At 41.7% G+C, this 26,968-nt stretch overlaps 1 protein-coding gene across 9 annotated transcripts in view; it reads right to left on the bottom strand.

The window, feature by feature from the left end:
• The window catches only part of UNC13B (unc-13 homolog B), a 231,265-nt gene that overhangs the window by 44,202 nt on the left and 160,095 nt on the right, over positions 1-26,968 (bottom strand). The window contains exons 1-2 of one of the 9 annotated variants that reach the window (XR_007122116.1): positions 17,705-18,186; positions 7,055-9,546 (exon numbers count right to left, since the gene is read on the bottom strand). The exons of 7 other annotated variants lie outside the window; for them this stretch is intronic. Coding sequence is in view for 1 of the 2 variants with exons in the window: in XM_047698633.1 (XP_047554589.1) it covers positions 7,055-9,314 (2,260 nt within the window). In the remaining variant the exon portion in view is untranslated. Of the gene's footprint in view, positions 1-7,054; positions 9,547-17,704; positions 18,187-26,968 lie in introns of those variants that run through there. One more of the 9 variants, XM_047698633.1, reaches the window with a different exon arrangement.

Here is a 26,968-nt window from a genome sequence, read left to right as displayed (position 1 = left end):
TGAGAAGCTTCTATTCTAGAGGAAGAGCTGATGACTGATCATGACAAAGGTGATGATAGTAGCTAACACTATGATGTATCTGTCATTTTATTTGAATAAGCTCATTTATTTCTCCCAACAACTCTACTGAGTAAATACTATTATTATCTCCATTTTTTTGTTGATTAAACTAAAGATCATCAGGGAGGTTAAGAAAGTTGCCTGAAATCACAGCAAGGGACAAAGCCAAAATTCACAACAGGGCATTTGGTTCCATGACCTAGATCTATATACACACCGTATCTCTTGTGACAGAGACTCTACTTCAAAATTCAGATAAGGTGGGGAAGATAATGCCCCCTATGGTGACATTACAGTTACTATTTTTTTCTTAAAAATTTTATTTATTCAAGAGAGAGGGGGAGTGAGCATGATGGGAGGAGGGGCAGGGGGAAAGGAAGAAACAGACGCCCATCTGAGCAGGGAGTCTGACACAGGGCTTGATCCCAGGACCATGAGGTCATGACCTGAGCCAAATGCAGATGCTTAATCAAGCCACCCAGGTACCCCACTTTAAAAATTTTATAAAGGTTATCAGGGAGGCCTCATCGATAATGTGACATCTAAGCAGAGACCTGAAGGAAATGAGTCAAGAAGTTATTTGGATTCTAGAAAAGACATATCCTAATCCGAACCAGAGCAAGTACAAAGCCTGAGGTAAGATACATTGCACTTAAACTGAAAACTAAATCTGAGTGGAAAAAATGTTAAGGCATTTTAGGAAGTTAGCAAGCACAAAAAAATTGACTCTTAACAAGAAAAATGTTTTCTTATGTTTGTCCAGCGTCTGGTGTTCATGGAAGATGTCTGGGCCAGAGATATAAACCTGGGAATCCTTATGAAACTCATGATATTGAAATAGGTTACTTAGCCCTATAAAAAGAAGAATAAAAAGCCCGAATAAAAAAGAATAAAAAGCCCTATAATAAGCCCGAATAAAAAGAAGAAATCAGGACTGAATTCTGGGATGCTACAGGTTGGGAAGATGAGGAGGGACCAGCAACGATGGCTAAGAAGGAGACACCTGGGTGGTTCAGTTGGCTAAGTGTCTGCCTTTAACTCAGGTCATGATCTCAGGGTCCTGGGAAAGAGTCCCACATCTGACTCCTTACTCGACAGGGAGCCCGCTTCTCCCTCTGCTTGCAGCTCCCCCTGCTTGTGGGCTCTCTCTCTTTCTCTCTCACAAATAAATAAAATCTTAAAAAAAAAAAAAAAAAGGTGGCTAAAAAGGAATGGTCAATAGTACTGGGGTAGAACAAATACAGAGAGGTGGTCTAGAAGACAAGTGAAGAAAGTGTTTCAAAAAGCAGGAACTGAGGCATAAGTATAGACTGCAAGAGTCTTTTTTAACAAATGGTGGTGGAACAGCCATATGTATATGAATGAAGTTACAGCCCCATCTCACACCATATACAAAAATTAACTCAATAGGGATCGTAGACCTAAAAGAGCTAAAACTAAAAAACATTTAAGAAAAAACATAGGTGGGGCGCCTGGGTGGCTCAGCGGGTTGGGCTGCTGCCTTCGGCTCGGGTCATGATCTCAGGGTCCTGGGATCGAGCCCTGCATCGGGCTCTCTGCTCGGCAGGGAGCCTGCTTCCTCCTCTCTCTCTGCCTGCCTCTCTGCCTGCTTGTGATCTCTGTCTGTCAAATAAATAAAATCTTTAAAAAAAAAAAAAAAAAAGAAAAAACATAGGAGTAAATTTTTGTGATCTTGGGTTCAACAATGGTTTCTTACCTGTGAAACCAAAAACAAAATCCACACAAGAAAAACAGATAAATTGAATTTCATCAAAATCTAAAATTTTGCACTCTATTTCATACCCATTATAATGGCTATTACAAAAAAAAAAAAGGGAGAGAGAAGTAACAACTTTTGGCAAGGATGTAGAAAAATTAGAACATGTTGGTAGGAATGCAAAATGGTGCAGCCACTGTAGAAAACAATATGGCAATTCTACTTTAGTTATATACCCAAAGGAAACGAAAGCAAGGATTCAAAAGAGATATTTATATACCAATGTTCGTACCAGCATTATTCACAATAGCCAAAAGGGGGAAGAAGCCCAAGTATCCACCTACAAATGAGTGGAAAAACAAAATGTGGTATATATACATACAAAGGAATACCATTCAGCCTTAAAAAGGAAATCCTGACACATGCTACAACATGGGTGAACCTTGAGAACCATTACAAACATTACGCCAAGTAAAACAGACCAGTCACAAAACAACAAATATTGTGTGATTCCACTTATACGAGGTACGTAGAGCAATCACACTGACAGAGGCAGAAAGTAGAATGTGGTTGCCCGTGGCTGGGGGGAGGGAGAATGGGGTTAGTTTAATGGGTAGAGAGTTTCAGTTGTGGAACATGAAGAAGTTCTGGATATCAGATAATGGTGATGGCTGCACAACAATGTGAACAGACTTAAAATGGTTAAAATGATAAATTTTATATTATGTATAATTTACGGCAATAAAAAATTTTTTAATAAAACATGTATGCTTCAAAAAAAAAAAAACACATCAAGAAAGTGAAATGACAACACAAAGATTGGGGGGAAATATTTACAAATCACATATGTGATAAGAGGCACATGTCCAGGGGTGCCTGGGTGGCTCAGTGGGTTAAAGCCTCTGCCTTTGGCTCAGGTCATGATCTCAGGGTCCTGGGATCGAGCCCCGCATCGGGCTCTCTGCTCTGCAAGGAGCCTGCTTCCCTCTCTCTCTGCCTGCCTCTCTGCCTACTTGTGATCTCTCTCTGTCAAATAAATAAATAAAATCTTTAAAAAAAAAAAAAGAGGCACATGTCCAGAATATATAATTTATATATTTATATAATATATATATACATAATATATATATTTATAATTTATAATTCAACAACAAAAAGACAACTCAATTTGAGTAGACATTTCTCCAAAGAAAATACAAAAATGGCCAATACACATGAAAAGATGCTTAACATCATTAGCCACTAGGGAAATGCAAATCAAACCACAATAAGATACCACTCACACCCACTGGGATGGGTATAATAAAAAATACAGACACTAATAAGTGTTAGCAAGAATGTGGAGAAATAAGGACTTTCATGCCTTACTGGCTAGATGTAAAATGGTGCAACCACATTGGGAAACAGTCTGGAAATCCCTCAAAAATGTTAAACTTAGAGTTAACCATATGACCCAGCAATTCCACTTCTAATACATACCCAAGAGAACTGTAACCATACGTCTGCACAAAAACTTTTACACAAATGTTAATAGCAACATTCATAATAGCCAGAAAGTAGTAAACAACAAAAACCACAAGCCCATCAAATAACGAATAGATAAACAAAATACGGCATATCCATATGATGGAATATTTTCCCACGACAAAAGGAAATGAAGTATTGATACATGTTACAACATGGCTGACTCTTAAAAACATTCTAAGTGGAAGAAGCTAGTCATAAAAGGCCACATATCATATGAATCCATTTATATGCAACATCCAGAACAGGCAAATCCAAAGAATCAGAAAGTAGATTCATGGTTGCTAGAGGCTTGAAGCAAAGGGGATTACCTAATAGTTAAGGGGTCTCTTTTTGGGGTGATAGAAATGTTCCGGAGTTTGATGGTTGCTTAATCCTATGAATCTACTAAAAAAGACCCAATTGTATACTTTTTGAGGGAATTTAAAGGTGAACTTTGTTGTAAGTAAATTATAACTCAATAAAGCTGTTATAATAAAAGAAGGATGTAATCAATTATGTCAAGTTGTTGATTAAGAGGAAGACTAAAAATGGAACAGGAGTTTGACAACATGGTGGTCATCCAATGGCCTTGGCTAAAGCAATTTTGCTAGAGTCGTAGAAATAAAAGAACTGGATTTTCATACAACGCATGTAACAGTACTTAAAACAGTGCTATGTACCCCCTGAAACAGAAGAAAAAGGATAAAAAATAAGAACTCAAATTAGTGGTAAGCTACTAGTAAGCTTAGGCCCTGAGGCCTCAAGCAGAGCAGTGAAAAAAGCTGATTTCTTAAATGTTTCATTGTAGTAGTAGCCACTGTTACTAATACTGAAATATACTGATAAAAGCTTAGGGTGGCGCTGTTGTGGGTGAAAGGCTAACCCTGCCCTATTCTTCCTACCCTATGGAATGCTGTTGGGAGTCAGGCCTAGACCCAGCACCCTTCTACCACTCCCTCTGCAGCCCACAGACCAGACTTGATCTTGGCTAGGGCCCAGAACTCTGGTTTGCTTTCTTACTAGTGCTTCAGAAAACCTACTTTGTCTCATTATCACTGCTGCTGCCACCACCTGCTTACCACAGGTACAAGTTCCTGCATGGCCCACCAGGATATCAGCTTAGAAAGGGAATTTTGCAAGCTGAAGAGCCAGACCAAGTGTGCTGAGTACTCATAACATCAACTGCCACCATTGCTTAAGAAGCTGGTAAGGGGAGCGCCTGGGTGGCTCAGTGGGTTAAGGCCTCTGCCTTCAGCTCAGGTCATGATCCCAGGTCCTGGGATCGAGCCCCGCATCGGGCTCTCTGCTCAGCAGGGAGCCTGCTTCCTCCCCTCTCTCTCTCTGCCTGCCTCTCTTCCTACTTGTGATCTCTCTCTGTCAAATTAAAAAAAAAAAAAAAAAAAAAAGAAGCTGGTAAGGAAGTACTGCTTTGATATTTGTTGTTTCCATTGTTGCTGTGATGTAGTAACTTTTAAATGCCCAGGGAAAAGGAAAAAGGGATGGAAAATTAAGAGGAGAAAGAAATCTCTTATAGCTGAGTAATTACAGAAAGCTTCCTGGAAGAGGTGATATTTTGATTGTATATTAAAGAACTGAGTAAATTCTGCTAGGCTGATTTGATGAACACAGCACCTTAGGATAAAAGAAAGCACGTATATGTGAATATGCTGAGAAAAGACAGTACAAGGTGAATTTGTGACAGCAAAGTTTCCTTTTGGGTGGAGTATAGTGGGACAACTGGAGGTAAGCCTGCAAATGGAAACAAGGGACCAACTGTACTGGTTCTGAATGCCAAGTGAAGGAATTTAGACTTTTCTCATAAGCTATAAGTAGTAGCTTAACTCTAGGGATACTTGAAAGGAACATGATGTGATTTTAATTTTTAATTTTTAAATTTTTATAACTTGGTATCACATTTATTATTCAAATTCTAAAAAGTATTTTAAAAGGTTTACAATGAAAAAAAAATCTACTTTTCACCTTAGTTTTTCACCCAATACCTTTGCTCATGGCAATCAGGTATCAATCAGTCTCTTACGTATCTTTTTTTTTTTAAATTTTTATTTATTTACTTGACACAGAGAGAGAGAGATCACAAGTACGCAGGGAGGCAGGCAGAGAGAGAGGGGGAACCAGGCTCCCCGCCAAGCAGAGAGCCCAATGTGGGGCTCGATCTCAGGACCCTGAGATCATGACCTAAGCTGAAGGCAGAGGCCTAACCCACTGAGCCACCTCTCGTACGTATCTTTGTTAGATATTCTATACAAATAGACACAGATACTATGGGTTTGTGTATTCTTTCCCTCTTTCTTATACAAATGTAGACATTTTATAATACTGTTCTGCATCTTGCTTTTTCATATGGCAATATATCTTAGATACCTCTCCATTTCAGTAAAGAGCTACCTCATTCTTTTTATAGCTGTATGGTACTTGTGGTACTGTATTATATGGTTAGGATGTGCCAGTAGGTTATTTAACCAGTCCTTTTTTTTTTTTTTTCCAAGATTTATTTATTTAAGAGAGAGAGAGAGAGCTTGCCTGAGTGGGGGAGGGGCAAGAGGGAGAGAGTCAGAGACACAGGGCTCCAACCCATGACCCATTAGATCATAATCTGAGCCAAAACCAAGAACTCAATCGAGTGAGCACGTAGGCCCCCCCAAACAGTCTTTCTTAACATTTAGGTTGTTTTCACTCTTTGCTACTAAAAACAATGCTTCAAAAATAGAACATATGTCCTTTACACATGTGAAAATAAACCTGCAGGATATATTCCTGGCAGTGATTTTAGGGCTCAAAGGGTATATAGAATTCTGATATATTTTGCCAATTGTCTTCCTTAGAGGTTATACCAATTTACACTCCCATCCCACCAGCAATGCAGGAGTGCCTGTTCCCTCACACCTTTGTCAACACAATATGCTTCATAATTTTAATTCTCCCTTAGAAACATTAATCAGGTTATATGCATAGGAGGACAACCCCACTTACATTTAAAACTGGATGAATATAGCATATGCTCTTTGGATAAATTTAATTTTGATTGGGAGAAGTAAATTTAAAATGCTGCCTAGAAAAAAAAGTACTCTCACTCCTTGAGTCAAAACCATTCCATTCTCCAGTTTAGGTGAGGACCATTTAGCCAGAAATGGAAGGAGTATGATCTGTGGAAGGCAGAGTCCGGTTCCTGGGTAGGGCAAGGACTGGACAGCTTCAAGTTGAAAATAAGGTTCTGTGTTAAGTCCAGTACTGGGAAGAAGAAACATTAGGATAAGGGAAATTCCCACAATGGCCCATCTCCCTGCTAGGGAGATGACAATCTTATCTCAGCAAGAAACCCATTTAGAATAATTTCAAAATGCAGTGTAGGATTGCATCAGCCCCTCCAGTGCCTGTGAGCAATATATTCATTCCTGCCTCCTACACCATACCTACTTTACAGTGGCATATCCTAAAGGACCTGCAGCTGTAAACTACTGTCTACATATTCCTCCCTTTTTGGAAAGGTAGTTTCTAAAGCTGCCCTCAACTCCTCAATACACTGGAAGCTTCCTACAGGCAGGAACTCCTTTCCTGTTGCTTTAGAACCCTCTTACACTCCATTTCCCACAAGGATTAGCTTAAAATCTGTATTCGAGTAATTTAGACTAATTTAAGCTGTGGCCCTCCCCCATCACCTTGTGAAACTCACCACCAAGGTGGGTCTCAGGCTAGCCTGATAGAAGCCATACCCAGCCAGCTGTGACCCCAATAAATATAGATTTAGAATACCTGAGTGTATGTCTTCTACTGATATATTCTTTGCCTTCTGTACTAGCTCATGCAAAAGTTTTTTCTGCCTCAGTCTTTTCTCTCTCAGAACATTTTTGAAATTGTTGATGCACTTGTTGAGGTAGATGGTCTCTGCACACACTTGTTCTAGGCTTAGTATGCCCTGCTTGGGAGATTCAGGCCTGGAACACTTTTCACCTCCCAGACATGGAGCCAGAGCAAAACCTGGTAATGAATATGCAATAGGTGAGGAGTTAGAAGCAAGAGAGAAGTTGCTGGGATCCTGAAAGGTTTGGTCTCTCTGTGTAGAGGTGTCCACTCCACCAGAGACCACACTGAGAAAGCTCTCACTCTCCTGACTCCCAGGGCTCTCCACAGAGAAATCTTGGGCACCCTCTGAACCCACTGTCCCAAGAAGTCTATCACTGTTCTCCGACTGAGAACCACTCTCATTGCTTTCCAGGTCCTCAGGACTGATTGACCCACTATTTTCCAGCTTCTGAAACACGCCCTGCAGAGCTGAACGGAAGTGGTGAATTGCTCGGCCCAGTTTGCTTTTGTAAAACTTAATTTCAATATCTTCATCCTCCTGCAAGCCAACCAAGCCACAAGATGACTTTTCAAAGACATCTTTAAGGACCCGAGTAGCATGTTCCTCCTCTTCATTCAAGTCAATATGAACCATGTCACTGAAAGTCTCAGGCCCTATGATGATTTCCTCCATCATGTGGTCATGGCTCAGAGTTGCAAATCTTTTGGACTTGTCTGTTAAAAGGTCCTCTAGCTGCTTGGAGCTCAGAATATCAAGCCCAGCTTCACAGGCCATGAGCTTGTCCTCTGTCTTCAGCAACCCAGACAGCGACAGGCAGCTGCCAGTCTCACTTTTATTGCTGCAGTTGTTTTCTCTTTTTGCTACACTACATGTTTCAAATCCTTGGCTGGACTGTTTGAAAACCTGGGATTTCCCAGAACCCTCCTCTTCTGAGATTAACACTGGGGAAGGTTCCTCAGAAGCTTCTCTCCCTGTCAGCTCACCACAACTGCCACTGGTAACTTGGGAGGCTCCTGAGGTTCCTTTTACTTCATCTCCTGGCTTAGATACATCACTTGGCTTTGTGAAATTATTCCTGGGTGGAAAGCAAAGGCCTTGCTGCTCAGGGGTTTGAGGTTCTCTGTGTTGATTTTGAGCCCTCATTTGACATGCTCCAGTTATGGGTCCTGGGTCCCCTGTTTCCATCTGAAGAAGTGGTTCATGCTGGTTTAAAGAATTTGCATTATGATCCTGAAGTTGTTGCAAAAATGAAAGAGACTCCTTTTGAGGATTCTTATAGCACTGTGGCCAGCTTGGTTCTTCTTTGGTGGCAATTCGGACCCCTACACTCTGCAAAAGGATGGATTTCTGCAAGATGAAGTCTCTATGCTCTAGATGGGCAAGTTTCACAACAGTAGGCCTGGGAGCTGGGGCTTTGCCTGCCCTGTAAGCCTCTTTGATGTACCTGTTGCACTGCATGCCGTTAACACGGAGGTGCATGGCCAGAAAGCTGTGTACCAGCTCCATGGTATTTTCCCCGTCTTGCTCAGGAAGTCCATACAGATACAGAATGGCTTCTTCACCGGGGCTGTCCACATGGGGTTCCTGGGCCATTTCCTCCACACACACCTTGGCCAGGGAGCTGCTGCCTACCTGCAAGCCTTCTATTCCACTCAGAACCGAGTCTACACAGCTAGACACTTCATCCACTGAACCCCGGACTTGGCTCAAGTGCTGCTGCAGCTCAGCAATTTCAGTCTGGAGACGGCTGATGCCTTGTAGCTCTCTGATTATATAGTCTACTACATCCCCCAAAGGCTCTCTCTGTTCACAGCTGCAGCCTTGGTGAAGGCCTCTGGACAAAAGGGACTTGGCTTGATTCCTTTCTGAGGGCTCTTGACAGCTTGTGCTTATGCTGACAGACAAGAGGTCCTGAGATCCAGATCCTAAAGCACAAGGAGTGGAGCCCAGAGGAAACTGGCTGCCGGTCTGCTGCTCAAAGCTGCAATGCTGAGCCAGGCCCCCATCTCTATCCCCACCAATGGTTGAGGCTGTTGAGCCACAGTGAGGGAGCAGGGAGCTATCCTCTGGTAAGGATTCAATAGGGCCTGAGGACTTGTTCTTGATGCCACACATAGTCTCTGACTTAGCCTTATCTGGAGAAAGCCTGGAAGAGGGTCCCAAGGTGACCATGATTTCTTCCTCTGACTCTTGCAACAATCGTTTCATTTTCTCCCTCAGGGTCTGAGGGATTCTCTGCTTCTTCCTCTTTCTGGTCAGGGTGCTTAACAGAGATTGTCTTGGAAGACAATATACTGCCCTGCTCTTTTCAGTCTATTTCTAGCAATTATGGCTGGCTGATGCCTTGGGTTTAGCCCACAGTACTGTCTGGAATGATCCCATGTGTAGTCTCCAAACCTGATACATGCCCCTGGATTCTGGCTTCACTCTTATCCTGCAGCTAGTGAAAAAGGAAAATAGTGCACTCAGGTCAGAAAGCAGCAGGATAATTTTAATCTGAATCAAGCTGTCAAGCAGGAATAAGAACATTACCTTCTAAGTCTATAGAAGCCAACCCTGACCTGTCTCCCACTGCTGGCCTTCAAGGCTGTAGGCAGTCACTTCTCTTTTCTTGGCTTCCCATCAGAGTATTGATGTATCAACTCCTTGTGTTCTGGGCAAGTACTCAAAGCCATTAAAATTAAGACAAACTCCTGGGAAGTAGGTGGGTAAGGTCAATGAGTGACTGAACCTTTACAAAATACAACACTAGGGTCTGATTCAGGAATGAACAAATAGATGCTTAACTACCAAAGCTCAAATTACATACACAGTGAAAGACAGAGACAAGACATGGAATGTTTGTTTTCCCAGTTGGATGTTTTGCTGAAAACTTAGCAATTCCAAGGTTGGTTCCTGCCTGTGTTTATAGAGACAGCTTTCTTTCACTTGGAAAAAAAGACCATGGCAATTATTTCAAACTTGGAGGGCAAAAAAAAAATGTTTTCTAAAAATTCTGGAACAAGGTGGCATGACATAGGCAAAAATCATTGTCCAGACCCAGGTGCATTAAGCATGTTTGGATCTAGTGGGGCATGTGGCCAAAGATACACATATGGTGGGTCAGCTAGGGATGAAGGAAGCTCAGGGACAGCCTGGAATCCTGAACTCCATTTAATAGTCCCCAAGCGCTTGGTGTAGCCTAATCAACACACAGGTTTGGCTTTTCTCCTCTACCGTGCATTCAATCTAAGACCTCCTTCAGAGCACCAGGGTACTCCTGGAGTACCGTGGTGTAACAGAGGATTGCTCTAGCCTTCCAGATGGCCTGGAGAGAACAATGCATGGGACAGGTGGGGAACTGGTTATATCACAGAGGGCTTGAGGATACTTTGCTATTCTTCAAAAAGGTGAAGCTAGCCTGCCACCAGTCTTGCCCCATACCCTAAACTACAAGTGACTACTACAGAGGTAAAGATGACTATTACCTTACATGGGGCTGGTATCCTTTTCCTTTTTACTGGGATCATGCAGAGCGTAGGGAAGGAGCAGAGTAGAAAGTACAAAGGGAAAAGCTAGGCGTCCAGGATTACATGGGACTACCAATACTTTCTGGTTCTACTGGGTTCCCTGGGAGAGGTAAAATTGGTTGGCGGGAGACATGCAATCCTTCATGTTGTACAATCAGAGATGACTTCCCCATTGTCTAGATTTGATCTAGATTTCTAAATCATCTAAACTCCTGCCTCCTTTTCTTTTCCCAGTAACTCAAGTTAACCCTAAAAGGGGAAAACTGCCTGTGAAGATCACAAGCTGAAAGCTCCCACAGCAATTCATTTTCAGGAAGGGCTACTATCTACAGTTTATGTGCTTAAAAGTTAAAAACACTGTGCTTTCCCTTCACAGGAAGAATCAGAAGCATGAGTCATAAGACTTGGGATAAAGATTAAGCTAACCCCTTTCACTGGAATTAACCAGGCCAAGAGACTAGAAACCAAGAAACGAGATTAATTCCCCTTTCATGTCTTCCCTTCCGCTCTGTAGTTCTTCTAAAAACTCTACTTCATTTAGGATCTCCTTACCTAAAAATGCTACCCATTCTGTGAGGTACTGCCAAGGCCCAATCACTGCTTTTTTAGCATTGTTGCTTTACTCCTATGTCTCAAGGGGCCAGGATCAGCCACACCCTTAACTGGCCAACTCAGTATAATCTGTGTAAGAGAGGGAGATAGAGAGAAGACACTCCATGTGCACAATCAGAACCACTGGGTCTTGGGCTTAGTGCCTAACTGCCTAGACAGCAAAGCCCCCAATTCTAGGACTGACTGGTCAAATTATTCCTTCTCTCCTTCCACAAGTGCACAACTATATTTCCGAAGCCACCCTTCTCTTTCCCTCAACCCCGGCCCCAACTGTGCAAGTTCTAGGTTCGCCTGATTTTGTCTTGGCACCTGGTATTAGCTTTGAACAAGGTCACTGGTCTGATAAGGGCTGGAACTGGTAATCAGCCTTTCCAGTTTGTCTCAAAGAGAAAGACTGTTTACTAAACCAAGATGGAAGGTCCGCATACGACCACGTGAAGCCGTGAGTAAGTGCTACTAAATTGAGGATCAAAACGTGAGTAAGTGCTACTAAATTGAGAATCAAAAGACTTAAATTCGGTCTTGCTTAATCAGTGACCATGGATTAAACCCTTGACTTTTCTGTTCTTTAGTATCCTCATCTATAATGTGGGGAAGACAGTCACAGGAATGTTGCCAACCATGCAACCACCTATAAAAGGGTAAGGTTTGAGTAAAACATGATTTCTATCTAACCCCAAAACCCCTATCTTTCCCAGTGTCTTTTAATGGTCTGCAGCACTGCTTGGAACCATACCACTGGAGTGTGTCATCCTTTCTTAATCCTGTTTTCTTCTAGAAGTTGTTTCTTAAGATTAAAAAAAGAGAGGGCAAAACAGTGGGTTCCCAACAATTCATTTTCATTCAGGTGACAAGAGGCTTGCCATGCTCCCTCAGGCAGTCTGAAAGCACGAGAAAGGGGCAAACAGCTAGAGAAGGCAAACTTTTCCTTTTTAATGCTGATGAGACCCAGAACTCATTGCCAGGTCTTCCAAGAGACTAACCCCACTTTGGTCCAGAGAAGGCAGCTTTTCCAGAGCAAAAGTGAATCTGATTCTCCTGCTGCATCAGTGCAAGTCAGGTTAACTGCAGGCCTATTTCTGCTTTTCAGATCAATACTCCAGATAGGCTTGGCTTAAATTCCTGGACAGACTTGCCAAGTGTCTCCTCTGAGAGTACAGTGCCTTCAACAATGGCTGGCTAGCCATACAGGGGGCAAATGGCACAGCCACTGTGTTCAGAGTCCTTTCCTACAGCCTCCTGAAGGACTAAAGGCAAAGCTGCCTGGTTTCCTGTTACTAACAAATAGGAAATTTCCAACTATAGCAACTTCTCCCAGACTCAAAGAAAGAGCGTGCTTCCATATCAAACAAACAAACAAACAAACTCCCCCCAAAACTTCTTATGAGTTATAACCACTGCCCGTAGATGAACCTAAGAATCACCTCCTGGGGATATGGGTTCCCTAAAGGCACCAAACCCATTCAGCCATCCAGATATTTGGGTTTTGAAGCAGGGGACAGAGTTCAATGTAATGTCCAGAGAATCAGCCAGTCACTTGGCTCAGAACCCAATAAGATACCAGGATCCAGAAAGCCCAAGTCAAGTCCACCTCCCTCTGAGCCTCTCTTTGTTACTAGCGTCCACAAGAATGAAATAACAAGGGCTAAAGAGTGAGGACAGTTTGATCTCTGAATCCATTCAACTGATTTGTCAGGCACTAAGCTTTGTGCCAGGGATATAAGACACTGTCCCTGCATCCTAATATATCAAGGTTTAGAGAGGGAAATAGGCGCATAGACAATCACAAAATTAAGTGAAACATGTTATAACAAAAGTTGTAATAAGTCATAAATAATAAGCATTTAATTCCAGTGATGGGGAATGAGAAGACAGTGAGAGGCCCAGCAAAACCTGGACAGGAAAAGCCATGGAGAAGAAGTAATATTTAAGCTGTAATGGGATGAGGCACTGGGGTCCACCCAGCTCAAAGCTGACCCTCTGGATTCCTTCAAGGTATCCAGTGCTCTCATTCTGCCCTGCTCTATTAGCCTCTAGTTAACTCTCCAAATTTCTTACATACACTCTCAAAAATGGCCACACCTTTCTGCTATCTTTTCCTAAGGAATGCCTGAAGCTGGGGAAAATAAGGCAGCCCATTCAAGGGATAACTGTCTGAAAAGAGAACATATCAAAACAAAATGTATCGATCCAAAGGAGTAAACTTCAAGGATGGAAAGCTGAGAACTATGGCAGGGAGTAGACCCTTAAATCACATCAGCACCAGACTACCAAAAAAAAGTCAAGAGGAAAAAAAACCCTCTGTTTTCTGAAATGGCTGATTCTTTTTGTCTCTTTCTCTGACATCAAATAAATGTGATTAGCAATGGGAGTACTCCTTGTAAAATTGCTTCTGACCCAACTATTGGCTGGGAGGACCAACTGGGGACCTCTGGGAACAGGGCAGAACTCTCTGTACATATTATCAAGCAGCCTCTCATTCTGGGTGAAACAAGTCCAGAAGACAGAAAGCCAGGAACTCTGAGCACACCTCCGCACACCACTTCTACAGAGGTCAGATCATTCCTGGGCCATTTACCAATTACACTGTATGGCTAACAAGGTGGGAGGAATGGATTTCTAGGGCTACAACAGGAAGGAGTTCTTTTAGGATGTTAATCTTTGGGAAAGAATCAATGTTTACAAAGATTGTCAGAGAAAGTGGTCAGAGTCACACGGCATGAAGAGTGAGATTAGCTAACAGGAATAAAGAATGCCCTAGATCAAACTAGGCACTACAGTTCCTAGGACTTGCCATTCCTCCTCATCAGCATTAGGAGGAACCCCATTTACACACCAGAAGCTAGACATGGTAAAGGAAAGAAAACCTCAAGCATTATATCCAAAAGGGGAGATAGAACTTTGGGTAACATAAAGTAGCATGAGGAAGGATGCAGCCTTCAGAGGGTTAGCATATCAAGACCGTAAAATGAGGAAAGAACACCAGTCACAAGAGCTGGATATTCTTACCCTGTCCAGGGCTCCCTGTCAGCAGTACCAGGTTTACTATACCAAGGAATATAACCAACCATAAAACAAATACATATGCACCCAGAATCAGATACTCATGACAAAGACTCTTTCTTTTGACCAAATCTGAGTCTGGTTGCTCTAAGTCCTCTTTCTGACTAGGCCCCTGATTTTGAGCTCTGTTTAGTCCACTTTTGCCAAGAATCCTGCTGGCTCAGCTTATGAACACTCTTCATCTTTGATATCTGACCAAATTCCTTATCCACCACCTTGGCCTCCCTCCAGCAAAACTCATGTCAAGTCAGTTTAGTCAGACTTCGCCCTACCCTTGCTGTTTCCTCTTAGTAGTTTTGATCCACAGACCCTCCACCTGCTCCCTGACTATAAATTCTCACTTCTCCTTATATTCAGAGTTGGGCTCAATCTCTCTCCCCATTACAATACCCCAATGTAATAATCACCTTGAATATAGTCTGCCTTAATGTCTTTAACAAATATCACAGCATTTTTTTTTTCTGAAGCATGCATTATAATCTTTTTTCCTTACTACTTCATGGTTCTCATGAGTAGACTGAAGAAGTCATGTGAGCAGGAATCTGGTTAGCCCCTGAATACTAGCCCCTCCCAACAAAAAAAATCCCACAATCTCTATCTCCTTACTCTGCTATAGTTTCTTCAAAGAACTTACTACCACCTACCTGATAGGCAATAAACAAGCAAACAAATATATGATCTATCTCTGTAACCACCTCTCTATTCTGGAATGTAAGCAGGAACTTTGTTTTGGTCATTACTATATTCCCTGCACCTAGAACAGTGCCTGGCATGTATGGTGCTCAAAACAAACAAACAAACAAATAAACAAAATCTTGCCATTGAATAAAAGGAATCAGAACACCAAATCAGAAAAGTTTAGAGTTGAAAGAGTCTTTGATAGAATATTAGACCCGTGATCTCATACTACATTGTGATCTAGCTTATGGAGGAGTTGTATTTAGATATCACAGTGTTTTTTTAAATTTTAAATGTATAAGTCTTTATAGGCTAGGCAGCTACTCTAGATCCTCAGAAGCTCTATTACCCAAGTTTAAACCCATGACCTAAAATGACACCCTTGTTGTTGTTAATCTGTTTTACTTCGGCAGACCCCTAAAGGGGAGGTTCTTGCTTAAGGACCCACAGTGGATATGAATTCCATTACATAGGAAGTTGTGCTTTGTTTTTTAATTCCCAACGCCTAGCACAGAGCACTACTATGCCAAGCATATGGCCTGGCAAGGAAAGAATAAATGCCATGGAAAGAATAAATGAGTGATGGTAGAACTGCAATAGTCTAGTCTCCTAAATTCTAATTCACTTTTGTTTCCATAACAATACGTGGCTTCGAGTTCTAGGTTACTTCTAGATTGATGGCTTACAACCCCTTTTTATTGTAAAAACTAAGTTGGAAACCTCTCCTCGAATACACTTAAATTTTCCTGAGGACTCGTGCAGGACAGATAAAGAAGGTAGTGGCAGCAGCTGTGCCATGGTTCCTACCATCCCCAGAGCTGCTATCATGGGGCTTTCATTTGCCCTTCCAGCTGGAAGAGCTACCCCAATCCTTGTGCTGGATGACAGGTCTAGAACAGCACTGTCCATTAGAAACATAATGTGAGCCACATTATGTAATTTAAATATTTCTAGCAGTCACATAAAAAGTTAAAAAAAGTATAATTTAATATATTTTATATAATTCATTATCCAAAATATTAATCATTTCAGCATGTAATCAATACTAAAAAATTATTCATCATTGGGGCGCCTGGGTGGCTCAGTGGGTTAAAGCCTCTGCCTTCGGCTCAGGTCATGATCCTAGGGTCCTGGGATCGAGCCCCGCATCAGGCTCTCTGCTCAGCGGGGAGCCTGCTTCCCTTCCTCTCTCTGCCTGCCTCTCTGCCTACCTGTGATCTCTGTCTGTCAAATAAATAAATAAAATCTTAAAAAAAAATTATTCATCATGTATTTGCATTCTTTTTTCATACTGAGTCCTTGAATTCTGGTATATATCTTACATCTGCAGCACATCTCAATTGACACTAGCCTGCCTGCCAAGTACTCAACTACCACATGTGGCCAGTGGCTACCATATTGGACACACAAGTCTAGAAGGGTGAGAAAGGGGAAACTATATAGAGCCTTCAAAACCTGACACAGATGGCTGGCTGCCATCTCAGGGGCAGCAGAATGCCCTGTTCTTTTACTCATCTATTCACCTTCTCACTTTGATCCTAGCTAGAGCTAGTATATTTCCATTTTGCGACAGGTTCAATCCTCAAGGCTACAAAGAATAAGGCCCAAAACTACAGAGGATGAGACCTTTTCTCTCTCTTAATCTAACCCTTTGTAGACACTCAGTAGCAATAGGTAGCTTTTTTCCAATACTCTGGGCAAAACTACAGGTTAAATCTAATTACTTCGATAAAAGCTACCCTTCTGCAGGGAAGACTTACGGACCTCTTAGACAAGAGCACAATCTCAATGCAGCTGAGTCAAAGACTATCCTATACAACTCACACTAGAGGGACATGTAACAATAGTAAAATTATATTTGTTTAGAATTTTACAGCTTACATGACTCCTATTTTATCATGACATATTATCATCATAACCCTATGAGGCAGGAAGATTCTTCTTATTTCATAAATGAGAAAAATTAGCTCAGAGAGGTTAAATGACTTGACCAAGGTCACTGAGTAGTTAGGATTTGAAAGGGGATCTTCAATCTATAGAGTTAGTGCTATTTTTATCACACACACATGATGCAAATGGACAGATTATTATGCATAGTGTATACACTCAAGACTGAGAAAACTCAAGATGACTTTTCTGTCTATACGGCATATGTACACATGTGAGGAAAAAATTAATACATCACACAGAACAGTATACACACACACTCACACACTGGAAAAATAGTAGGGTTTCTTAATATATAAAGGCATATACCAGAAGAGGAAAGTTACCCAAGTATATACACACATGCATGAGATAAAGAGATTTTATCTATGTACGCACATGGAGGGAGATATGGCTTGTGTATATTCATTTAAAATGAATGAATGAGTTGAGTGAGTTTCTATTATGTGTGTACACACAGGAAAGGAATGGTCAGTTTATAAACATATGGACATATCAAAAGGGAGAAACAGATTATTTGTATGTAAGTATGCACACATTCAGAGGGGTGGCTAAGTTATTTATATACATACAGGAGAGTACCAGATTATCAGCATATAAACACATGCACATGAAAATTCTACCCCCAGTGCTGAGTATGCTATTTTTCACCCATTTTAATGACCCCCACCAGCAAGTTGGCTCAAGCAGTTATGTAATTAATGTAGCTACTCTGTATTCCACCCACAAATGCTTTGCTTTTGTCCCTGCTTGTCGTTCAGAGTCAGTTATACACTCGATACCACTTACCTTGCTGCTGCAATCAAAATAAGAGTTAAGGAAATGAAAAGGAAAAAAAAAAAAACATTAAAATCACAAATTCTCAAGTTTTAGAATGCAAGTGCTGTCTTTAAGAGGAAATCCGCTCAGGAGCACTCCTTGGTTTAACAGAGAAGCCACAGGATGAACTTTCTAAGCCACAGCATGGCTGCTTGCCCAACGGACAAACAGAGCCAAGGAGCTATTATTCTCAGTTGCACCAGCTGGCTGGCTCCACCGTGCAAAGTTGATGATAGGAACAATGCCCAGCAGAGAAATCCCCTCAGTGAAAGGCTGGGCAGGAGTCTCGCTGGCTACAAATCTAGGAATCCAATCTGGTCCAGACTTCTGCTGAGGGGGACTCTGATGACCGGCCCTGCTGAAGGCAATAGCAGCCAAACTTCAATTGGATGTGGAATTCTAACCCAATCGATTCCAGGCTTTGAGACTGAGACAGAAAGCAGGGCAGCTACTGCTCCTGCTGCTGCTCCTCCTCCTCTCCAGCTGCTTCCTGCCTGCAACCTCCCATAGGGCACCAGCCCTCCTCACACGTTTCTGGCGCACACACCCCCTTTCCCAGAACACTCACGCACACACAAACCTCGCCAGCAAGCTCACTCATACACCCTTGGTGAGTGTCTCTCCCTCTCACTAAATATAGATCTTACTCTCTCCCCTCCCCCATTTCTTTCTCTCATTCTTCTCCCCGCCTCCTTTCTTCTCCCCTGACTATCTACCTCTCTCATGCCTGGGCTATCAGATATAAAGAGACATAGGACCAAAGACCTATATACTTTGAGGAGCTCCCAGTCTCAGAGAGAAGACAGAATACAGCAAGAAATTGCAAGAGCACAATACAAAGCAAGTCTTGCCTTCTACTGAAACAAACTGTAGGTTTTTTTGATTAGTTGGTTGTTTTGGGGCTTTTGTTTTTGTTTTTGCTATATATAATCTGTTTTCTGCATTTGGCAAAGCTGGAAAACAGGTTAAGTACCCAAGATCAGTTAACATCAAATAGCACTATGCTCTCAGAGTGGATACTTAGTCCAGTTCTTTCTGAACAGCCACAGCAAAATAACCAACTGGAAAACAGGAACTCCCTTAGGCTATGCCAAGGCAATGATTAGGGAGAAGCAGGGGAAGCTGGTTGGGCTGAGGTAGACCCTCTACTGCAGAAGTCTGGACCACAGATTGTTTTGGGATCCAGAATTAGGAACTAAGTAGACTAAAGTGAAATCACATTGACCAAGCTATTAAGATTCAAGGCCCCAGTTTCATGATCCCAAATTTTGCAGTTCCTCTTTGCCAATGGCAGCCCCATCTCCATGGAGAGCTGCTAGTCAGGTGGTTCTCACGAGGTCCTAATTTCTAATAACTCAACAATTCTACTTAGGACTCATCAGGAAATTGAATGTCCTTATCTTCAAAGAGCACTCAAGTTGTTCATTGCAACATAATGCCAAACATAAGCCTGAAATCCTTGAAGCCATGGAGCATAAAATGCCAAATACATCAAATATACAATATTCCTTTCCACTCTGCACCCACAGGATAGGAAAAACACTGTTTTAGTCCAAAGAAACTCAGAATTCTTTTCAGTATAGGGCTCCAATTAACCAGTAACAATCCAGTGAAGCCATTCCTATTCCACCTCCTCTGAGCCTGATTAAATAAGAAGGCCCTTCTCTTCTTCAGGCCAAAGGAAGGTGGACAGAATTGATTCACCCAGCATGTCCAAGCCAGGCTCTCAACATTCTGCTGTCCTGCAACATTCTTCATGACAATCCATAATCAAACATGGCCTTAATTAGCCAGGAATCAGGAAGTCAGTCTATGGGAGCAACCCGAGAAACTGTCACTGCAGAACAGGCAGCCCTATATGGTAGATAAAATAAGCTTTTAAATGAAGAATGATTTCTTGGCTTATCCAAGATCCTGAGGAGAAAATGCTGATTCCAGAGCCAACATTTGCCTCCCTACTGCCTTTTTCCAATAACATTGCTTCCCCCTCAACCCAGGAAGAAAATTTAGATTCCAAGAGATGTTAAACAACCCATTTCTTAACCATCTACCTCATTATGCAGCCAACACTAACAGCAGAGCAAATACCTCCTAACCCAGTCGGGAGCTGGCTGGATGACAGAAGAGATAAGGACTGACAGTGCAACTATAACCACATCTAAATACAGAAAAAAAAATCACTTGAAAAGTGTCAAATTTCAGTGGAAGTCACAGCCAATTTACTGAGGAGCTTCCCATATTTCAGCCAGAAGAAAGAGGCAAAGGGTTTAAAACAAGAAATACAGGAAAGACTGATTAAATCAGAATTCCCTCCCACTCATAAAGAGCCCAGAGAATGGCTGTCATTATCAGGTTTGGGTGTGGGCTTCCTATTCTGAGAAGCTCAAACTCTCAAGAGTAGGAATGATCTTCAGAGCTAGGACACTGACTAAAAAACCCAATTCTTCCTGCCTCATCCACCAGTGGCGCCAGGACCTGGCTGAGGCTTTAGATGTTATACCTGAGGTTAATGTGACCCTTTCTTATCCAGTTGCCTATTCAAACACATTCAGCTCATCTTCAAATCAACTTAGGTTTTCCAGGAAAATAAAGGCTCAGACAGGAGAAGACATGTTTACAACAGAAGGCATAACAAATTTGCAACCTCTAGTTATGGTCTTCAAACTTCACAAGAGAGTTGATATGGCTTTGACCAAAAATTACCTTTATATCTTTCCACCTTCCCATATTTCAGCAAAGTACGGAGAGTAAGTGGGAAAGTGGTAAACAGCTGTCAGTACAAGCTCTTGTTTTTTAAAAAAAAAAAAAAAAAAAAAAAAGCAGCCTCCTTCTACCAATCAATAGGGCCCATAGACTGCCAGATATCATATGACCAAAGGACAGTTAGTTAGACCTCTTCTGTCTAGCCTTTTGGGATAAACACATACTTTCTGTTTCCTGAGCCATATGAGTAACAATGCAGCCTCCTTGTCACAGTGGATTCGGCTCTCAGGAATCCTAGGCAGGCTAAAAGGATGGGGGTGCTTTTAGGGGTAGGAAATAGCATAAGCACCCACCTCAGTTGGGAAGCTTCCTCAAAGCAGGGCTTTTCAAGAGCTAGCTGGGCAGAATTGGAAAAACAGATTGGGTTAAGAAGGAAAAGGCATTTATCCAGAAGCTGTGAAATGCTCTGAACAGACATTCTCAAGGTCTGGTTCCCAATTTAAATCTTTGCAGGGATCTTCGCCTAGAGATAGATGAGTCAAGATGGAAATTCAACATGAGACACTGACACTCACGCAGAGTTGTGGGAAGGTTCGGAGCTGCAGGAGCTCTAAAGGGGAACCGAATGGGTGGGTTAGTCAGAAGACCACCTGGCACACAAAATTCATCCTTGGTTAAAGCGTCTGAGTGGAGTCACAGGGATACTGGAGGAGGGGCTCACCAACTACAATTCTCCCCTTTTATATAAACCATTGAAGTTGGGGCACCTGGGTGGCTCAGTGGGTTAAGCCTCTGCCTTCAGCTCAGGTCATGATCTCAGGGTCCTAGGATCGAGCCCCACACCAGGCTCTCTGCTCAGCGGGGAGCCTGCTCCCCCTGCCCCCCGACCTGCCTCTCTGCCTATTTGTGATTTTTGTCTGTCAAATAAATAAATAAAATATTTTTAAAAATAATAATAAACCATCTAGGGGCGCCTGGGTGGCTCAGTGGGTTAACGCCTCTGCCTTCGGTTCAGGTCATGATCTCAGGGTCCTGGGATCGAGCCCCGCATCGGGCTCTCTGCTCAGCGGGGAGCCTGCTTCCTCCTTTCTCTCTCTCTGCCTGCCTCTCTGCCTACTTGTGATCTCTGTCAAATAAATAAATAAAATCTTTAAAAATAATAATAATAATAATAAACCATCTAAGTCTCCCTTGGGCCAGATATGACTGGTTCAAAAGCAAAGAATGGGCCTGCTCCAAATCTGGTCTGCCTTTCCAGGTGTCGCTGCCAGGAAATGGTGGGGTCAGAACCAGTAGGTGCCTACCTCATCTCCCAATGTTGACAATCACATACAAGGATGCCAAGGATAGGTGGAGCCAAAGTCTGACTTATATCAGAGTAAGTCCATGACTCTTTTTCTTCTCTACCACTAAGTAAAGCCATAAGCAACAAGAGAGACAGACATGGGTCACACAAGTAGGATCTGTTTCATCAGGAAAATAGTTTGTTCTGGTGCCTGAGAAAATTCTTTGTTCCCCCTAGAATTATGCCCTCCATAAACTACTCAGAAATTGCATGCAAGAGAGAATGATGGGCAATGGGAGGTGATTCTCCTTCTCCCAGGAACATGCCTCCCTAGGGAAGTGATGAGCCTGGCAGGGAAGTGATGAGCCTGGCAGAGATGTGCTGACTTTACTGATATATTGACACATAGCTGCTACACAGACTAAATCAGACCTGACAAGCTGCAAGGCAGGCCTAAGAGTCACAAACTGCTGATAAATTTCAGTTCTACAATCAGGTCAAGCACCATCCCTGATTAGCAAAAACTTAGAGGGATAAACTCCTCAGGACTACCAGGTTAAACAGGTTTTTAGCCTGTACCTCCAAAGGCTGTGGCCCCATTTCTATTCCAGGACCAAATGATTAAAAACTCATAATCGAAGGAGTCTACATGTTTATTGCCCTCTCACATAAACCTGTTCAAATGTCACAGCTCCCAGATTTAGAACTAAGACTGGTCCCGAACTAGTACCTACTTAAATACATCTCAGTACAATCCACAAAGTACACTGGCCCTGCCTCAACCTCTATACCAAGGAAGCCAAGGGACCATATGTGAAGGATTCTCTAATAGGAATCCAAAATTTGAAATTTCATGGAGAAATGAACCCTTTATACCATAAGGTGGCTATATTCTAACTGGCTTAATATCGATCAAATATTTGTGCTTGTTCTGAGATATACCTTAGGGTAAACCCAAATCTGGAGAATTCTTTTAGTATAAGACCTTGATTCCATAAGCTTTTCAAAATACGTTCTTAGCTAGCATATGAATGCTAAGTGTCCTGGGAATCAATGAAGGGACCTCAAAGAGGAGGGTTCTCCATATATTCAAAAATATCTGGTATGAAGCACTGAATTATAAAAAGGTAGCTAACATTCAAATGGGGAAAGAGGCAAGTACTCAACTGGATGAGTCAAGAAAGAAAGCTAGACTTAGCTGGCAAAGCAAGGAATGCCAAGGGAAAGCCTGTTGGTGGCAGTGGCACTGGAGTCCTACACTGCCAACTCACCCATACCAATCACACAGGGAGATGACCTCTGCTCAAACACAAGGCCTTTAAAACCTCTATATTCTAATTCTCCATCCAGTGACAGAATCCCCTGCAAAACCCTCTGTCCATCTATCACATGTCACCAAGTCTAATCTATTGTACCTTTCTATCTATAAAATCTTTCCCCTTCTGGGGGGCCTGGGTGGCTCAGTCATTAAGCATCTGCCTTCAGCTCATGTCATGATCCCAGGGTCCTAGGACAGAGCCTCGCATTGGGCTCCCTGCTCAGAGGAAAGTCTGCTTCTCCCTCTCCCGCTCCTCCTGGCTTGTGTTTTCTCTCTCGCTATCTCTCTGTCAAATAAATAAAATCTTAAAAAAAAAATCTGTCCCCTTCTCTACAACCCTTCATCTAGGCTTCATTATTTCTCACTTGAGTTATAGCAAAATATTCATCCTCCCTAGTCTACCCTCCTGCAATACTACCTCCTACTCCCCAACCATTTTTGACAATTTGTAAGAATACCTACCTTTTATAGCCCTTAGAAGGAATTAACCCTGCTGACACCTTGATCTTGGACTTCTAGCATCTAGAAATATAAGACAATATACTTCTGTTGTTTAAGCCACCCAGTCTGTGGTACTTTGTTATGGCAGCCCCATTAAATAAATACAGTATGTTTGAGAATTACAAACACAATTCTACCAAAAAATTTTTTAAATAAGTAATAAATGAATACTTACTGAGTAACCTAGGTGTTGTACCAGGCATAATGAAAAGATATGATCCTTGCCTTTAGGTAGGTCATAACCTAACAGGGAAATGTTATGATATGGGCATTATTATATCCATACTATATATTTTAAGGGAGAAAAGTATTAGATTTTGTGCTTGGGTGACTGGTAGTACCATTTACTGAAAGGATATACAGGAGATGAGGTGGAGGAGACAGAAAAGACAATGAGTACTGTTTGAACATACTGCACGTGGTGCCTAAGAAAATTCTGGAAACAAGATCCACAGGCAGCTGGATATATGAGTATAGAATTCATGAAAGAAGACTAAGGTAGAGATAGCAATTTGGGAATTACCAGTTTATGAGTAAAGCCAAGGTTGAGATTATCTAGGGTACAGAGAAAGAGGTGGAAAACAGAGTCCTAGGAATCACCAAGTTTTAAGGGACAAGCAGATAAGGAAAAATGCTGTATAGGAAACAAAGATGGAGCTATCATAAGAAAAGGACTTGGAGGGAAAGATATCACAAAAGCCCAAGAAGGAAGAATGTTTTAGGGAGAAACCAGTCAACAGTTTTTTATCTCACCTGTCACAAGAAATGCTCTTAGGTTGCTCCAAGGGCATCTAGAATGCCATCCCTAACTTGTCATCATTGCCTATTTATGTTTGAATGTCCTCAGGTGTGGACCAAATAAACACATTTCCCTAGTATGCTTGAATATGACAACTAGCAAAGGGAAGCAGAAGCCTACAGAATAAGGGGAAATTATTTGTTACAATTTACCTCTTTCCTTTCGCTTCAAGAAGTCCTATTTTATACACTATGGCCGTACTACAGGATGTGCCTATTTTGGAATGGTGGGTTGTTTACAGAAAGAATGTTACTTATAAGGAGGCATGGATCTCCATATAACTTAATGTTACACAGAAAGCAAGTTACCCTTTGATTTCCATCTTTCTAAGTTCATATTACTTTATTTTTTAGGCATTTCTTGATCCTTAATAACAATTGCTGACTTAGTACCCTCTGGGAATTCCTCTTTTTTTTTAAAGATTTTATTTATTTGTTTGTTTATTTATTTATTTATTTGAGAGAGATAGCAAGTGAACAAGTGAGAGCACAAATTGGGGTGGGGTGCAGAGAGAGAGAGAGGAAAAGACTGCCAGCTATACAGGGAGCTTGACTTGGAGATTGATCCCAGGACCCTGGGATAATGACCTGAACTGAAGGCAGACACTTAACCAACTGAGCCACTCAGACGCCCCTCTTTTGACTTTTCTGACCACCCTAACTCAAAGGGTTTGCTCCCTCGATTTTCTGTTACAAGTGTTAATCATTTCTTTTGCAACCAATTACTTATATTGCGGTGTGACTTCATTTCATAGTTTTAAGCAAAACTTTACTGTCTATTAAGTATCAGAGTTAATCAGTTTTTTACCTCAAGTGCAATCTAACAACAGCCCCCCCATCCCTGCAAAGGTAATCACTATTCTACAATTTGATACCACAGATTACTTCAACCTGTTTCTGAACTTAATATAAAAATAATCATACAGTATATATTCTTTTAAGAAATACATAATCTTGGGGTCAAATGCTCACATATTCCAGGATAATAGGATAAACACCAAAACTGACTGTATATGAAATACAATAGAAAAATAGAAATTTTAGTATCTAACTACCCAGGACTTTGAGGAAGGCTTCAAAATATGTGACATCTAATTCGAGCCCTGAGCATGAATGGTAGCCAGGACTAGTGCTCTGTATTCAGAAAGACAATGCTGGCAGTGGTATACACAAGGTAGTCCAAGACAAATAAATAAGATCAAGATAACCTTTGGAAGGTTGACACTATACGCAGTAGAGAGGACCTGAACACAAAAGGGAACAGAGAAGAGACTTATAAAAGAAATCATGGAGAGAAAAAGAGCAAGGTCTGGCAAATGATCCAATGTGGGAGGCAAGAGAGAAGGAAGAATGACACCATGATTTTGAGTGGGTGACTAGCAGAATGATGGTATTTTAATACAAACAGAGAACAAAGAATAGGAATAGGCCCAGGAGGGAAGTTTCAAACTTTGGGAAATTGTGGTGAAAATAACTAGTAAATAATTAGACATGAAGGATAGAACCTAAGGGGAAAAGGACAGTTAGAAGTATAGATTTGGGGGGCGCCTGGGTGGCTCAGTGGGTTAAAGCCTCTGCATTTGGCTCAGGTCGTGATCCCGGGGTTCTAGGATTGAGCTCCGCCTCGGGCTCTCTGCTGAGCAGAGAGCCTGCTTCCTCCTCTCTCTCTCTCTCTGCCTGCCTCTCTGCCTACTTGTGATCTGTCTTTCAAATAAATAAATAAATAATCTTTAAGGAAAAAAAAAGAAGAAGTATAGATTTGGGAATTGTTTGCTTAGAAAGGCCAGCTGGAATTCAACTGGCTACCTAGCACAAAAACCAGGATCAAGCACAGTACTAGCTATTATATAGTAGTTGCTCAATTAAGGATTCTGGATTAGAGGCTGAATAGAGATTTGAGATGCAAAAAAAAAAAAAAAAAAAATGCCTGTGGGGGAATCTATAGAAAGAGACAAGCAGGGAAGGAGATTGGCAAGGTAAGAAAGGAAGGAAGAGAATGGGAAAATCTAGAATAATGGAAGTCACAGAAATAGGAAGTTACAAATAGGGAGTTTCAAAACACACACTGGAATGCTGCAGAGAAAAATGACAATCAAGACTGAGGAAAGTATCTGGGAAAAAAATGAAAATATTTAACTTAATTATTTCTATCTCCCTTGTGGCCTACAAACTCCTAAATGATAAAAGAGAGTCTTAAAATAGCCCCAACACACCCAGTGGTACCCACTTACTGGTTGGCTTGATTAAAAGAGGAATAATTTTATCAGTTGCTCCTTTTGCATAATTTTGGCAACAGGATTTTCTCTCACAGAGGAAAAGTTCCTTCCCAGCAATATCATCAAATGTTCCCATTGGATGGATGTTCAAACAAGCATCAAGAGTCAGAGAAAGTAACAGAAAGCAAGAAGAGCTGCTTTATTATCTAGAAACAAGTAATTTATAATTTCATACAGAGGTATCAATCAGACCAGTTACATAAAAGTTTACTAAGTACCACTCTTTACTGATATTATGCCCAGAAAACACTGCCAGCTGGAGCTAAGCCTGCTGCCAGTATCTGATACCCTCCTCTGACTCTAGGCAAGTCAATGGTATCACGGCATTCCTCAGAGATGTTTTGATATGCACC

Source organism: Lutra lutra, chromosome 13, assembly GCF_902655055.1.
Source record: "Lutra lutra chromosome 13, mLutLut1.2, whole genome shotgun sequence".
Taxonomy (NCBI): Eukaryota; Metazoa; Chordata; class Mammalia; order Carnivora; family Mustelidae; genus Lutra; species Lutra lutra.
Note: the sequence above shows the minus strand (reverse complement) of the source record. Positions and strands in the feature narration are given on the sequence as shown.